The sequence below is a fragment of the Bombina bombina genome, chromosome 7, assembly GCF_027579735.1.
Source record: "Bombina bombina isolate aBomBom1 chromosome 7, aBomBom1.pri, whole genome shotgun sequence".
NCBI lineage: Eukaryota > Metazoa > Chordata > Amphibia > Anura > Bombinatoridae > Bombina > Bombina bombina.
The window spans coordinates 7,692,816-7,709,588 of NC_069505.1; the positions used below are offsets into that span (position 1 = coordinate 7,692,816).

The window sequence follows — 16,773 nt, forward strand, 5'->3', positions numbered from 1 at the left end:
CCAATGTCGCCGCCACCTACCTACACTTATTAACCCTTAATCTGCCGCCCCAGACATCCCCGCCACCTACATTATACTTATTAACCCCTAATCTGCCGCCCCCAACGTCACCACCACTATACTAAAGTTATTAACCCCAAAACCTCTGGCCTCCCACATCACTAACACTAAATAAACCTAACCCTAAGTTTAACCCTAACCCTAACACCCCTAACTTTAACATAATTAAAATAAATCTAAATAAAAATTACAATTAATACCTAAATGATTCCTATTTAAAACTAAACACTTACGTTTAAAATATACCCTAAGCTAGCTACAATATAACTAATAGTTACATTGTAGCTATCTTAGGTTTTATTTTTATTTCACAGCTAAGTTTGTATTTATTTTAACTAGGTAGACTAGTTAGTAAATAGTTATTAACAATTTACTAACTACCTAGTCAAAATAAATACAAATTTACCTGTAAAATAAAACCTAACCTGTCTTACACTAACACCTAACATGACACTACAATTAAATCAATTACATTAATTAAATACAATTAACTAAATTTCAAAAAATAATAAACACTAAATTACACAAAATAAAAAGAAATTATCAAATATTTAAACTAATTACACCTAATCTAATAGCCCTTTCTAAAATAAAAAGCCCCCCCCCCAAATAAAAAAAACCCTAGCCTAAACTAAACTGCCAATAGCCCTTAAAAGGGCCTTTTGTGGGGCATTGCCCCAAAGAAATCAGCTCTTTTACCTGTAAAAAACAAACAACCCCCCAACAGTAAAACCCACCACCCACACAACCAAAACCCCCAAATAAAATCCTATCTAAAAAAACATAAGCTCCCCATTGCCCTGAAAAGGGCATTTAGCTCTTTTTCAGCCCAAACCCTAAGCTAAAAATAAAACCCACCTAATAAACCCTTAAAAAACACTAACCCCCGAAGATCCATTTACAGTTTTTGAAGACCGGACATCCATCCTCATCAAGCTGGGAGAAGTCTTCATCCAAGCGGGCAGAAGTCCTCAATGAAGCCAGGAGAAGTCTTCATCCAAGCGGCAAGAAGTGGTCCTCCAGACGTGCAGAAGTCTTCATCCAGACGGCATTTTATTATCTTCATCCTTCCGACACGGAGCGGCTCCATCTTCAAGATATCCGGCGTGGAGCATCCTCTTCTTTCAACGGCTACTGTAGAATGAAGGTTCTTTTAAGGGACGTCATCCAAGATGGCGTCCCTTGAATTCCGATTGGCTGATAGAATTCAGCCAATCGGAAATAAAGTTAAAAATATCCTATTGGCTGATGAAATCAGTCAATAGGATTGAGCTTCAATCATATTGGCTGATCCAATCAGCCAATAGGATTGAGCTTGCATTCTATTGGCTGATTCGAAAGAAGAGGATGCTCCGCACCGGATGTCGAAAGAAGAGGATGCTCCGCACCGGATGTCTTGAAGATGGAGCTACTCCGCATCGGAAGGATGAAGATAGAAGATGCCGTCTGGATGAAGACTTCTGCCCATCTGGAGGACCACTTCTTGCCACTTGGATGAAGAATTCTCCCAGCTTCATTGAGGACTTCTTGCCACTTGGATGAAGACTTCTCCCGGCTTCGTTGAGGATGGATGTCCGGTCTTCAAAAACTGTAAGTGGATCTTCGGGGGTTAGTGTTAGGTTTTTTTAAGGGTTTATTGGGTGGGTTTTATTTTTAGTTTAGGGTTTGGGCTGAAAAAGAGCTAAATGCCCTTTTAAGGGCAATGCCCATACAAATGCCCTTTTCAGGGCAATGGGGAGCTTAGGTGTTTTTAGATAGGATTTTATTTGGGGGGTTTGGTTGTGCGGGTGGTGGGTTTTACTTTTGGGGGTTTGTTTGTATTTTTTTTACAGGTAAAAGAGCTGATTTCTTTGGGGCAATGCCCCGCAAAAGGCTCTTTTAAGGGCTATTGGCAGTTTAGTTTAGGCTAGGGTTTTTTTATTTTGGCGGGGGCGGGTTATTTTGATAGGGCTATTATATTAGTTGTAATTAGTTTAAATATTTGATCATTTCTTTTTTATTTTGTGTAATTTAGTGTTTTTTTTTTTTTTATAATTTAGTTAACTGTATTTAATTAATGTAATTTATTTAATTGTAGTGTAAGGTTAGGTGTTAGTGTAACTCAGGTTAGGTTTTATTTTACAGGTAAATTTGTATTTATTTTAACTAGGTAGCTAGTAAATAGTTAATAACTATTTACTAACTAGTCTACCTAGTTAAAATAAATACAAATTTAGCTGTGAAATAAAAATAAACCCTAAGCTAGATACAATGTAACTATTAGTTATATTGTAGCTAGCTTAGGGTTTATTTTATAGGTAAGTATTTAGTTTTAAATATGAATTATTTAGGTATTAATTGTAATTTTTATTTAGATTTATTTTAATTTTGCTAAAGTTAGTGGGTGTTAGGGTTAGACCTAGGGTTAGGTTTAGGGGTTAATAACTTTAGTATAGTGGCAGCGATTTGGGGGGACAGCTGATTAGGGGTTAATAACAGTAATGTAGGTTGCAGCGATGTTAGGGACAGCATATTAGGGGTTAATAATATTTAACTAGTGTTTGTGATGCTGGACTACGGTGGTTTAGGGGTTAATATGTTTATTATAGTGGTGGCGATGTCGGGAGTGGCAGATTAGGGGTTAATAATTTTATTTTAGTGTTTTCGATGCGGGAGGGCCTCAGTTTAGGCGTTAATAGGTAGTTTATGGGTGTTAGTGTACTTTTTAGAACTTTAGTTATGAGTTTTATGTTACAGCTTTGTAACATAAAAGCCATAACTACTGACTTTCAGTTTACGGTACGGATCTTGACGGTATTGGCTGTACCGCTCACTTTTTGGCCGGACAGGCAAACTCGTAATACCGGCGCTATGGAAGTCCCATTGAAAAAGGACTTTTTGAAAGCTGCGGTAGTTACGCTGCGTTACGGCCAAAAAAGTGTGCGGGACAGATATACCTGCAAGACTCGTAATAACAGCGGTAGTGAAAAAGCAGCGTTATGAGGTTTTTTCACTCATAACGCAAAACTCGTAATCTAGCCGTAAGATAGCTACAATTAGTTACATTGTAGCTATCTTAGGGTTTATTATTTAGGGGTTAATAGTTTAGTGGTTAATAGGTTTATTATAGCGGCGGTGGGGGCAGACGGCAGATTAGGGGTTAATAATCTTTAAATAGTGTTTGCAATGTGGGAGGGTGGCGGTTTAGGGATTAATAGGTTTATTATAGTGGCGACGATGTGGGGAGCAGCGGAATAGGGGTTAATACATTTTAATAGTAGCGGTGATGTCCGGAGCTGCAAATTAGGGGTTAATAAATTTATTATAGTGTTTGTGATGCAGGAGGGCCTCGGATTAGGGGTTAATAGGTAATTTATGGGTGTTAGTGTACTTTTTAACACTTTAGTTATGAGTTTCATGGTACAGCTTTGCAGTGTAAAACTTATAACTATTGACATCAGATGGCGGTACGGATCTTGTCAGTATAGGGTGTACCGCTCACTTTTTGGCCACCCAGGCAAACTTGTAATACCGGCGCTATGGAAGTCCCATTGAAAAAGGACTTTTTTAAAAGTGCGGTACTGACGTTGCGTGAAAGCCAAAAAGGTGTGCGGTATAGCTATACCGACAAGACTTGTTATGAAGCATAACGATGTTTTTTCACTCATAACGCAAAACTCGTAATCTAGCTGATTGTTCTCTATGTTACTCACATGCTCCACAATTCTGTCCTTCAAGTACTTTTTTTTTTTAAGCGGGACAGAGGAGCTTGATTTTCCTTCTCATCATATGAGTGAACCGTGGTGTTAAACTTTAGAGGTTTATTTACAGATATATGACTGATCTTCCTTCTCATCATGTGAGTGAGCCGTGGTGTTAATGTTAGAGGTTAATTTACAGATATATGACTGATCTTCCTTCTCATCATGTGAGTGAGCCGTGGTGTTAATGTTAGAGGTTAATTTACAGATATATGGCTGATCTTCCTTCTCATCATGTGAGTGAGCCGTGGTGTTAATGTTAGAGGTTAATTTACAGATATATGGCTGATTTTCCTTCTCATCATGTGAGTGAGCCGTGGTGTTAAACGTTAGAGGTTTATTTACAGATATATGACTGATGAGCCAGTTGGTGAAGCTTAGGGAAGATGCAGTAGTTACTAGTTAGGATAACTGCTTTATACATATTTACAGTCTATGGTGCCAATTTAACAATGTGCGGACGGACATGATCCGCTGTACCGATCATGTCCGCCGCACATCAATAAATGCCGACAGCATACGCTATCTGCATTTATCTTTGCACAAGCAGTTCTTGTGAACTGCTTGTGCAATGCCGCCCCCTGCACATTCACGGCCAATCAGCCGGTAGCAGGGGGTGTCAATCAACCCGATCGTATCCGATCGGGCTGATTGCTGTCTGCCGTCTCAGAGGTGGCGGATGAGTTAAGCAGAGCTTCTAAACTCCTGTTTCCGGCGACCCTGAAGGCTTGCGCGGAAACAGGTGCATACGGCACCATTCAGCGGTTGTTAAATCCCCTAAATATGTATTTTTATATAACGCACCTGTTTGGGAATGTTCTTGCCATATCTCAATTCTGTTGCAAAATGCTCACAGTTATAGGTTTTTGAATCATACGGCTTTGTTTTTCCAACTTCGGCATTTGCATCTTTAAGAATTACATCCACTGGCCTTGGATTATATTTTTTATCATGAAGATTGTTAACTTTACACCTAACTCCTATTTCAAGCTTCCTTAATTCCTCCTTTTGGACAATTCCCTCTGATGAAGTAGAAGAATATGACGTCCGACTGGAAGACGACAACGATCTGGAGTAGCGATACGATGAACCTGATGCGAATGAGAATCTGCAAAGTACTAAGAGAAACAGATTGAAAACATATTGTGATGCATCAGTCTAGTTCTGAGATTAACGAGATTCACAATAGACAATTCTCTAGGCTTGGAAATCTTACCTAAATGCACCACATATCCGTCACCAACATAAATCCCCCAGTGGTCATAGGTTGGCTGAATAAACTGAATTAAATCCCCAGGGTCAGGCTCCGGTCCCTGTGACACAAAGTAACAGAAATGAGGCTCATGGTTTAATTATTTAATTTAATGAATAATCCGATAGTCAATTTATTAAATACGTATTTCATTTATATTTCCATGGAATATATCAGCACTAAATCATTGTTAGACACAGACATCATTTGCTTGAGACAAACCATTCGTCACAAATAAATATATTTAATCTGATAAAGGGGATGTTTTAGAATTTGTTTATTAACAACACAAACCACAACATTTTCTTTCATGATTTAGATAGAAGATACAATTTCAAACAACTTTCCAATTTACTTCTATTATCAAATTTGCTTCATTCTCTTGTTATCCTTTGCTGAAGGAACAGCATTGCACTACTGGCAGCTAGCTGAGCACATCTAGTTAACCAATCACAAAAGACAAATGTGTGCAGGCACCAATCATCAGCTAGATCCCACAAGTGTAGGATATGTTTGTATTCTTTTTCAAGAAGAGATACCAAGAGAACAAAGCACATTTAAAAACAGAAGTAAATTTAAAAGTGCCTTAAAATGATCGGCTCTATCTGAATCATGCAATTTTAATGTAGACTTTTCTATCCCTTTAAATAAAGTTAAAGTATTAGCTAATGCTACTGCCATATCAGCATCAAAAAATGTTTGTTTGTTTTTTCTAATGATGCTTGAGTTTGCCAAGAAAAAAAGGAATTAATGGCTCTGTAGGGGATAGATCCGTTTTATGATTCCATACCCAAATAATTCAATAGTTAAAGTATTAGCAGATATTAAACAGTTTTTTTTGTCTTACATAAACTCATGTTCTCCAGCTCACTATCGGCTAGATTTAGAGTTTTGTCGGTAACGACCCGCGTAGCTAACGCTGGCTTTTTTCTGGCCGCACCTTTAAAATAACTCTGGTATTGAGAGTCCACAGAATGGCTGCGTTAGGCTCCAAAAAAGGAGCGTAGAGGCATATTTAACGCCTCTCCAACTCTCGATACCAGAGTTGCTTACAGACGCGACCAGCCTCAAAAACGTGCTCGTGCACGATTCCCCCATAGAAAACAATGGGGCTGTTTGAGCTGAAAAAAAACCTAACACCTGCAAAAAAGCCGCGTTCAGCTCCTAACGCAGCCCCATTGTTTGCTATGGGGAAACACTTCCTACGTCTGCACCTAACACCCTAACATGTACCCCGAGTCTAAACACCCCTAACCTTACACTTATTAACCCCTAATCTGCCGCCCCCGCTATCGCTGACCCCTGCATATTATTATTAACCCCTAATCTGCCGCTCCGTAAACCGCCGCTACTTACATTATCCCTATGTACCCCTAATCTGCTGCCCCTAACACCGCCGACCCCTATGTTATATTTATTAACCCCTAATCTGCCCCCCACAACGTCGCCGCTACCTACCTACACTTATTAACCCCTAATCTGCCGACCGCAAAGCGCCGCCACCTACGTTATCCTTATGTACCCCTAATCTGCTGCCCCTAACACCGCCGACCCCTATATTATATTTATTAACCTCTAATCTGCCCCCCACAACGTCGCCGCCAGCTACCTACAATAATTAACCCCTAATCTAAGAGCTCACCACTATTCTAATAAATTTTTTAACCCCTAAAGCTAATTCTAACCCTAACCCTAACACCCCCCTAACGAAATAAATTAACGCTTATAAAATAACTTATTCCTATTTAAAACTAAATACTTACCTGTAAAATAAATCCTAATATAGCTACAATATAAATTATAATTACATTGTAGCTATTTTAGGATTAATATTTATTTTACAGGCAACTTTGTAATTATTTTAACCAGGTACAATAGCTATTAAATAGTTAAGAACTATTTAATAGTTACCTAGTTAAAATAAGTACAAAATTACCTGTAAAATAAGTTACAGGTAATTTTGTACTTATTTTAAGTACAAAATAAAATCGGAACAGCCAATAGAATGCGAGCTCAATCTGATTGGCTGATTTGATCAGCCAATCGGATTGAACTTGATTCTGATTGGCTGATTCCATCAGCCAATCAGAATATTCCTACCTTAATTCCGATTGGCTGATAGAATCCTATCAGCCAATCGGAATTTGAGGAACGCCATCTTGGATGACGTCCCTTAAAGAAACCGTCATTCGTCGTTCAGTCGTCGGCCAGGATGGATGTTCCGCGTCGGAGGTCTTCAGGATGCTGCCGCTCGGCTCCGGATGGATGACGATAGAAGATGCCGCTTGGATGAAGACTTCAATCGGATGGAAGACCTCTTCTGCCCCGCTTGGATGAAGACTTCTACCGGATGGAGGACCTCTTCTTGCTCCGCTTGGATGAAGAATTTGGCTCGGCTGGGTGAAGACGACTCAAGGTAGGGAGATCTTCAGGGGCTTAGTGTTAGGTTTATTTAAGGGGGGTTTGGGTTAGATTAGGGGTATGTGGGTGGTGGGTTGTAATGTTGGGGGGGGGGGTATTGTATGTTTTTTTTTACAGGCAAAAGAGCTGAATTTCTTGGGGCATGCCCCGCAAAGGGCCCTGTTCAGGGCTGGTAAGGTAAAAGAGCTTTGAACTTTAGTAATTTAGAATAGGGTAGGGCATTTTTTTATTTTGGGGATCTTTGTTATTTTATTAGGGGGCTTAGAGTAGGTGTAATTAGTTTAAAATTGTTGTAATATTTTTCTTATGTTTGTAAATATTTTTTTATTTTTTGTAACTTAGTTCTTTTTTATTTTTTGTACTTTAGTTAGTTTATTTCATTGTATTTATTTGTAGGAATTGTATTTAATTTATTTATTGATAGTGTAGTGTTAGGTTTAATTGTAGATAATTATAGGTATTTTATTTAATTTATTTATTGATAGTGTAGTGTTAGGTTTAATTGTAACTTAGGTTAGGATTTATTTTACAGGTAAATTTGTAATTATTTTAACTATTTTAGCTATTAAATAGTTCTTAACTATTTAATAGCTATTGTACCGGGTTAAAATAAATACAAAGTTACCTGTAAAATAAATATTAATCCTAAAATAGCTATAATATAAATATAATTTATATTGTAGCTATATTAGGATTTATTTTACAGGTAAGTATTTAGCTTTAAATAGGAATAATTTATTTAAGAAGAGTTAATTAATTTCGTTAGATTAAAATTATATTTAATTTAGGGGGGTGTTAGTGTTAGGGTTAGACTTAGCTTTAGGGGTTAATACATTTATTAGAATAGCGGTGAGCTCCAGTCGGCAGATTAGGGGTTAATAATTGAAGTTAGGTGTCGGCGATGTTAGGGAGGGCAGATTAGGGGTTAATACTATTTATTATAGGGTTAGTGAGGCGGATTAGGGGTTAATAACGTTATTATAGTAGCGGTGCGGTCCGCTCGGCAGATTAGGGGTTAATAAGTGTAGGCAGGTGGAGGCGACGTTGAGGGGGGCAGATTAGGGGTTAATAAATATAATATAGGGGTCGGCGGTGTTAGGGGCAGCAGATTAGGGGTACATAGCTATAATGTAGGTGGCGGCTCTTTGCGGTCGGCAGATTAGGGGTTAATTATTGTAGGTAGCTGGCTGCGACGTTGTGGGGGGCAGGTTAGGGGTTAATAAATATAATATAGGGGTCGGCGGTGTTAGGGGCAGCAGATTAGGGGTACATAAGTATAACGTAGGTGGCGGTCGGCAGATTAGGGGTTAAAAAAATTTAATCGAGTGTCGGCGATGTGGGGGGGCCTCGGTTTAGGGGTACATAGGTAGTTTATGGGTGTTAGTGTACTTTAGAGCACAGTAGTTAAGAGCTTTATGAACCGGCGTTAGCCCAGAAAGCTCTTAACTACTGACTTTTTTCTGCGGCTGGAGTTTTGTCGTTAGATTTCTAACGCTCACTTCAGACACGACTCTAAATACCGGAGTTAGAAAGATCCCATTGAAAAGATAGGATACGCAATTGACGTAAGGGGATCTGCGGTATGGAAAAGTCGCGGCTGAAAAGTGAGCGTTAGACCCTTTTTTTAATGACTCCAAATACCGGCGGTAGCCTAAAACCAGCGTTAGGAGCCTCTAACGCTGGTTTTCACGGCTACCGCCAAACTCCAAATCTAGGCCTATGTATGGTTAGAAACTAAGGGGCCGATTTATCAACCCCCTGAATGCTTCTAATTCCGTGCGAGCCTTCAGGGTCGCTGCAATCAGCAGTTAAGAAGCAGCGGTCTCAAGACCGCTGCTCCTTAACTCGTCCGCCACCTCTGAGGCGGTGGACAGCAATCAGCCTGATCGCAAACAATCGGGTTGATTGACACCCCCTGCTAGCGGCAAATGTGCAGGGGGCGGCATTGCACAAGCATTTCACCAGAAATGCTTGTGCAATGATAAATACTGACATCGTATGCTGTCGGCATTTAGCGATGTGCGGACGGAGCGCAAAGGTAAAAGTAAAAACAAAGTCCCTGTGACAGGAAAGACCAATTTTAATGCGTATATAGTCCCATACAAGAGCGTCCCTGGAGTAAAGCACAGACAAATTGGCTGCAAAAGGGGAACTCACCAAACTTTAGCTCAATCCTATGAGGTAAGTGTGATGGTCAAATGGTAAAGAAAGACCTGGCCCTACTGCATCAGCACGTGTACTGTAGGTCCTCTTACAGTGTCCCCCGAGGTTTAGATCGGAAATGGGAAGTGGCTCCTTGGTTTGTTTAATGCTGATTAGCTGATTGTTTAATGCTGATTAGCTGATTGTTTAATGCTGATTAGCTGATTGATTAATGCTGATTAGCTGATTGTTTAATGCTGATTAGCTGATGGTTTAATGCTGATTAGCTGATTGATTAATGCTGATTAGCTGATTGTTTAATGCTGATTAGCTGATCGTTTAATGCTGATTAGCTGATTGTTTAATGCTGATTAGCTGATTGATTAATGCTGATTAGCTGATTGTTTAATGCTGATTAGCTGATTGTTTAATGCTGATTAGCCAGTCATCTCTTATTTCTGGTCTTCTCCCTTTTTAGCACTACGTACTTGTTATACGTTTTATTTCCTAGACAATGTACCATTTAGTAGCCTCATTGCTCTCTAGTGACAGAAGTGACACATGTACCATTTAGTAGCCTCATTGCTCTCTAGTGACAGAAGTGACACATGTACCATTTAGTAGCCTCATTGCTCTCTAGTGACAGAAGTGACACATGTACCATTTAGTAGCCTCATTGCTCTCTAGTGACAGAAGTGACACATGTACCATTTAGTAGCCTCATTGCTCTCTAGTGACAGAAGTGACACATGTACCATTTAGTAGCCTCATTGCTCTCTAGTGACAGAAGTGACACATGTACCATTTAGTAGCCTCATTGCTCTCTAGTGACAGAAGTGACACATGTACCATTTAGTAGCCTCATTGCTCTCTAGTGACAGAAGTGACACATGTACCATTTAGTAGCCTCATTGCTCTCTAGTGACAGAAGTGACACACTATTAGGGGCATATTTATCAAGCTCTGTATCTAAAGACCGCTGCTCCATAACCTGTCCGCCTGCTCTGAGGCGGCGGACAGAAATCAACCTGATCAAATACAATCAGGTTGATTGACACCCCCTGCTAGCTACCGATTTGCCACGAATCTGCAGGGGGCGGCATTGCACCAGCAGCTCACAAGAACTTCTGGTGCAATGATAAATACAGAGAGCGTATGCTGTCGGCCTTTATCGATGTGCAGCGGACATGATACGCTACTTTGTATCATCTCCGCTCGCACATTGATAAATATACCCCTGAGCGTCTTCTCCAGATCACACTATAGATAATCATTTCCTCACTGTAAAAGGGAGTCATGGAAGAACGTGGGTTGTAGGTGCCTATATAACAACAATCTGGCATCTTTTTATAACAAACACATCATTTAACTGTGATAATAAAACAAGGGGGCGTGTGCATTCTCGTGGCCGGACTTTTAGCCGACGGACATTTGGCAGACAGACATTTGGCCGAAACACAAGTGGCTGTCAGATAACAGTCCGGCCATGAGATAGATAGATTTGATAGATACAAAGATTAGATAGATAGATAGATCAATAGATGCAATAGATAAATTTGATAGATAAATAGATAGATTTGATCGATAGATAGATAATTTTCCAGACAGAGAATTACAAGACGTGCGGGCTGGGACCCATGGTAAGGTTCCCAGAGGCAGTTGCGGTGCCCGAGGCTCTGATTAGAACAGAGCACTCTGGAACGTATCTGCCCTCGGCCGAAATCGGAACATTCTTTAGCTTTCTGTCTGTCGGCCAAATGTCCGTCTGCCAAATGTCCTTCTGCATTTTGTCAGAGCACCGTGCATTCTACGGACTTAACGGATAATAAGGGTGGTGTTTTTCCAGGGTTGCGTTTTATTCCCAGTTCAGCCCTGGACACGTTGTGTTCTGGGAAGAGCTGGGGCAATCCCTGAGAGCTGGCGCATGCGCCCTAGCTGAGAACGGTGGGTAGGAAGAAAGACAGTCTTTACAAGCTATGACCTGTAGGATCCAGTAGGGCTGGTGTGTGTGATCTGATGTGTGTGATATATCTCATATGTACATAAGGTTATATATAAGGTAGGTCTGGTGTGTGTGATATATCTCATATGTACATAAGGTTATATATAAGGTAGGTCAGGTGTGTGTGATCTGATGTGTGTGTGATATATCTCATATGTACATAAGGTTATATAAAAGGTAGGTCTGGTGTGTGTGATCAGATGTGTGTGTGATATATCTCATATGTACATAAGGTTATATATAAGGTAGGTCTGGTGTGTGTGATCAGATGTGTGTGTGATATATCTCATATGTGCATAAGGTTATATATAAGGTAGGTCTGGTGTCTGTGACCTCTCTAAAACCGCTTTCAGCATCTGCCCTACAGGTAGCATTGAAGTGTTTTTCCAATAGAAATGCATTACGTGAAAATAACTTGTTAAAATAGCGTTTTATGGCTCTTTAACTTGTTAGTGATTTACCTCCCAAGGCATTTTGTCTTCTGCCTCTTGTCAGTACTGGTAGTGAATTAATCTCCTCTCTGGCTCAGTCTTGTTCTGAAAACACAGTAACACATATTATAGAAATGTACACAGGAAACTAACAAAATAAATCAGATTTCCTTATTACAGTCAGTGAAATCTTAAGGGATTAAAGACTTACCATGTCGATCCCAGGAAAGAGCAAGAGGGAAACATATAGCTCTTAATACTGTTCATATAGCTTAAACGACCCACAGGGCCAACCTTTAATAACGACAGACACAGAAGTTTTGGGTAAAATTTGGACCGTCACTGGTACCCTTTATTAACCTATTAATTTAGGAATAAATAATACAAATTAACCGACAGACTAAACAGATGGCTGCAAATGAGAGGCTAAGACTAAACCCCGGACGGAAGAGGAGAGCGGCCTGATCTAGGCAACAGCAGAAATCTCTGCTCGAGAGATGGAGATGCTACTAGGGGTGTTCAGAGTTCTCCTGGCCTACCTACCCGGAGGGAGGGGCACTCCAGTTAACTGAAGTAATCAGCCCCTCCCTCCTCAGCCTGGCCATCACTCCCCCCATTCGCCAGCTCCGTACCTGCCTGGGTTCCGCGTTGGGTCACCGTCCTTCCTCTTGTGTGCCTATGCGAGTCGCTGATGTCGCCAGAAGCTTAACGACGCTCAACCGGAAGTGACGTCAGCGAGGGCCCAGATGGATACGGGCAAGTCAAAGGAGTGAAGGGGGTACATTGTGGAGGAAAAATAGAGAAACACGCTCTATAGCTTCCTGTGCAACGCTCAACTTTGTCAGGATGGCTGTGCAGTCTAAGGCGCTGCGTTCAGGTCGCAGTCTCCTCTGGAGGCGTGTGTTCTAATCCCACTTCTTACTCTTTTCTGAATGCTTAAATCTGTTATGGGATTGTTAAAAGCACATCTTCAGAATACTTTAACATTTCTTCTTACATGCTATGGCAAAGTATTTACACTCCTTCTAAATGGTCAACAAGCATTTTCATCCTTAAATTTAAACGTCCCTCTTTAAAAAAAAAAAAAAAAGTAAAAGAGAAAAGGTATTTAATCATTGGTTCCATGGTGTAATGGTTAGCACTCTGGACTTTGAATCCAGTGATCCAAGTTCAAATCTCGGTGGAACCTTTTTGTGTTTTCTTATTTACTTCTTAATTGGATATGACATCTGATATTATATGATAAGAGCAAAGCCTTTAGAGATCTCTTAATTTTGAACCAAATTATTGGTTATCTTCTAACAGTTGAAATCATAATTTGGTTTGATGCACATGTAACTGAGAAACAAAGGAAGGAAACAAATTCACAAAAAGGGGTTCCATGGTGTAATGGTTAGCACTCTGGACTCTGAATCCATCGAATGCACGAAAAGGGGTTCCATGGTGTAATGGTTAGCACTCTGGACTCTGAATCCAGCCATCCGAGTTCACATCTCGGTGGAACCTTTCAAGTTTTAATCTTCTACATTTACAATACTAAAATGAATACTGCCACTACTGTTAAAAATATTGCCTGAAAATATAGTAATCATACTAACCCAATATGACTACATTTTGTATACAGAACATGCGTGAAAATTAATTCATAACATATCTTGTAAGCATTGATGAGTGATAACTTGGTTCAGAAAATAAACACGCTCTATAGCATCCTGGGAAGCGCTCAAATCGTCAGGATGGCCAAGTGGTCTAAGGCGCTGCGTTCAGGTCACAGTCTCCTCTGGAGGCGTGGGTTCGAATCCCACTTCTGACAAATTCGTACTCTTTTCTGAATGCTTAAATCTGTTATGGGATTCTTAAAAGCACATCTTCAGAATACTTTAAAATTTCTTCTTACATGGTATGGCAAAGTATTTACACTCCTTCTAAATGGTCAACAAGCGTTTTCATCCTTATATTTAAACGTCCCTCTTTACCTCTTTAAAAAAAAAAAAAAAGAGAAAAGGTATTTACTCATTGGTTCCATGGTGTAATGGTTAGCACTCTGGACTTTGAATCCAGTGATCCGAGTTCAAATCTCGGTGGAACCTTTTTGTGTTTTCTTATTTACTTCTTAATTGGATATGACATCTGATATTATATGATAAGAGCAAAGCCTTTAGAGATCTTTTAATTTTGAACCAAATTATTGGTTATCTTCTAACAGTTGAAATCATAATTTGGTTTGATGCACATGTAACTGAGAAACAAAGGAAGGAAACAAATTCACAAAAAGGGGTTCCATGGTGTAATGGTTAGCACTCTGGACTCTGAATCCAGCGAATGGAACCTTTCAAGTTTTAGTCTTCTACATTTACAATACTAAAATGAATACTGCCACTACTGTTAAAAATATTGCCTGAAAATATAGTAATCATACTGTAGGACTACATTTCGTATACAGAACATGCATGAAAATTAATTCATATAATATCTTGCCCACAGTGTAAGTGGCAGAAGCGCTGATGTCACCGGAGGCTAAACTACGGCGTGACGTCAGCGCGGAAGATGGGTGAGGCCTGATCGGGAGGTTTGAGGGTGGCCCACGGGGAGGCGCAACCAGCTCGTCTGTCAAATGTGTATCAATGGGGCCAATTATAGGGCCAGGGGGCACGTGAGTAAATAAATTACGTGCCACTTGTGAGATGGGGGGAGGAGCCAAGGTGTGAGAAGTAATCATCATATTGACGGGGGGGGGGGTGAGTAATGATGATGAAAGCCTCGTGGTTTGTCCCTTAAATGGCGGAACTGGCACCAAATTAACCTGAGCAGAAGAGGGGGCAGAAAGAGGCTGGAGGGGTGGAGTTTGAACTGCTTGGTTATCCTGATTTAAATTTTGTATTGGCAGCCCAGCAGAAATAGCTGTTGCCAGAGAGGAAAGCAGGGATGTTACTGCCGCAGGAGGAGGGAGAGCAGAAAACATACGTAAAAAGGACATGTCTGGATTAATGTTGTGGCCTAAGGGTGCTGGTGTTGCTAGGTTTTCCTCCCCACCCTGAATTTCTGAAGGAATAGGCTCAAGTTAGAGGGGTTATGAAGCAAGGAAGTTGGAGGGGAATTAATATCTACCATAGTGAGTAAAGGTGGTATTGGAGTTGAAACAGGAATTCTAACAGGGCCCTGAAGAGGGGGAGGTGTGGGGAGGGGGGGGTTTCTTCAATGACTTGGGAGAGGACAATTTCATCAACTGTATTGATACTTAGCTGCTGCCCCTGTAAACCACGCCTAGTAACCAGTATTTTTCCCTCTCTGAATCTCAGGGGTGGAGCAGAAGACCGTCTTGAACATCTCATGATGGAAGAAGATTTGAAAATTTAGAGAAGGAGAATCAACTTGTCAGCTTCTTGTCCAGGATCAAAGAGAAACAGGAACTGCAGGCACCAGCATAAGAAAGGTAAGCCACTCTCTGCCCCCGCAACATTGTTGCAACTTACACACAAACTCCCCTCTATCTTCACTCTCCCTGCCAGCCTTAACCCTTATGCCGCTGCAAGCCTATTTGGCTCTACACTTACTTTATGCACATATTATACAGATTTCCGTTTAACCACTATAAAAATAAAGAGGTAGTCACTTTTATTATGTATTCTGTTTGTGTAGCTGCATTACAGTGAACTCTCTATTAAAGGGATACTGAACCCAAATTTTTTCTTTCATGATTCGGATAGAGCATGCAATTTTAAGCAACTTTCTAATTTACTTCTGTTATCAATTTTTCTTCGTTCTCTTGATATCTTTATTTGAAAAAGAAGGCATCTAAGCTAAGGAGCCAGCAAATTTGTGGTTCAGAACCATGGACAGCATTTGTTTATTGGTGCTGTCCAATCAGCAAGGACAACCCAGGTTGTTCACCAAACATGGGCCGGCATCTAAACTTAAATTCTTGCTTTTCAAATAAACATACCAAGAGAATGAAGAAAATTTGATAATAGGAGTACATTAGAGAAAAAAATTGGGTACAGTGTCCCTTTAAGGGACAGTCTGCAATATAATTTTTATTATTTAAAAAGATAGATAATCCCTTTATTACCCATTCCTCAGTTTTGCATAACCAACACTAATAAATTTATATATTTTTTAACTCTGTGATTACCCTGTATCTAAGCCTCTGCAGACAGCTCCCTTATCTCAGTTTTACCTCTGTGATTACCTTGTATCTAAGCCTCTGCAGACAGCTCCCTTATCTCAGTTTTACCTCTGTGATTACCCTGTATCTAAGTCTCTGCAGACTGCACCCTTATCTCAGTTTTACCTCTGTGATTACCTTGTATCTAAGCCTCTGCAGACTGCCCCCTTATCTCAGTTTTACCTCTGTGATTACCCTGTATCTAAGCCTCTGCAGACTGCCCCCTTATCTCACTTTTACCTCTGTGATTACCTTGTATCTAAGCCTCTGCAGACTGCCCCCTTATCTCAGTTTTACCTCTGTGATTACCTTCTATCTAAGTCTCTGCAGATTGACCCTTATCTCAGTTTTACCTCTGTGATTACCTTGTATCTAAGCCTCTGCAGACTGCCCCCTTATTTCAGTTTTACCTCTGTGATTACCCTGTATCTAAGCCTCTGCAGACTGCCCCTTATCTCAGTTTTACCTCTGTGATTACCTTGTATCTAAGCCTCTGCAGACTGCTCCTTATCTCAGTTTTACCTCTGTGATTACCTTGTATCTAAGCTTCTGCAGACTTA

At 40.3% G+C, this 16,773-nt stretch overlaps 1 protein-coding gene and 3 non-coding genes across 4 annotated transcripts in view; 3 read left to right on the plus strand and 1 right to left on the minus strand.

The window, feature by feature from the left end:
* The window catches only part of LOC128635715 (phospholipase A and acyltransferase 4), a 43,045-nt gene extending 30,736 nt beyond the window's left edge, over positions 1-12,309 (minus strand). Inside the window, exons 1-3 of the mRNA XM_053688840.1 lie at positions 12,079-12,309; positions 5,017-5,113; positions 4,605-4,918 (exon numbers count right to left, since the gene is read on the minus strand). Of these exons, the coding sequence (XP_053544815.1) occupies positions 4,605-4,918; positions 5,017-5,113; positions 12,079-12,090 (423 nt within the window). The 5' untranslated portion in view covers positions 12,091-12,309. The remainder of the gene's footprint in view (positions 1-4,604; positions 4,919-5,016; positions 5,114-12,078) is intronic.
* An 856-nt stretch (positions 12,310-13,165) lies between these two features.
* On the plus strand, positions 13,166-13,237 carry TRNAQ-UUG (transfer RNA glutamine (anticodon UUG)). The gene has a single exon. It is a non-coding gene; the product is annotated as a tRNA-Gln (tRNA).
* Positions 13,238-13,778: 541 nt separating this feature from the next.
* TRNAL-CAG (transfer RNA leucine (anticodon CAG)) lies at positions 13,779-13,861 on the plus strand. Its single transcript has one exon. It is a non-coding gene; the product is annotated as a tRNA-Leu (tRNA).
* A 205-nt stretch (positions 13,862-14,066) lies between these two features.
* Positions 14,067-14,138, plus strand: TRNAQ-UUG (transfer RNA glutamine (anticodon UUG)). Its single transcript has one exon. It is a non-coding gene; the product is annotated as a tRNA-Gln (tRNA).
* Positions 14,139-16,773: the final 2,635 nt, after the last annotated feature.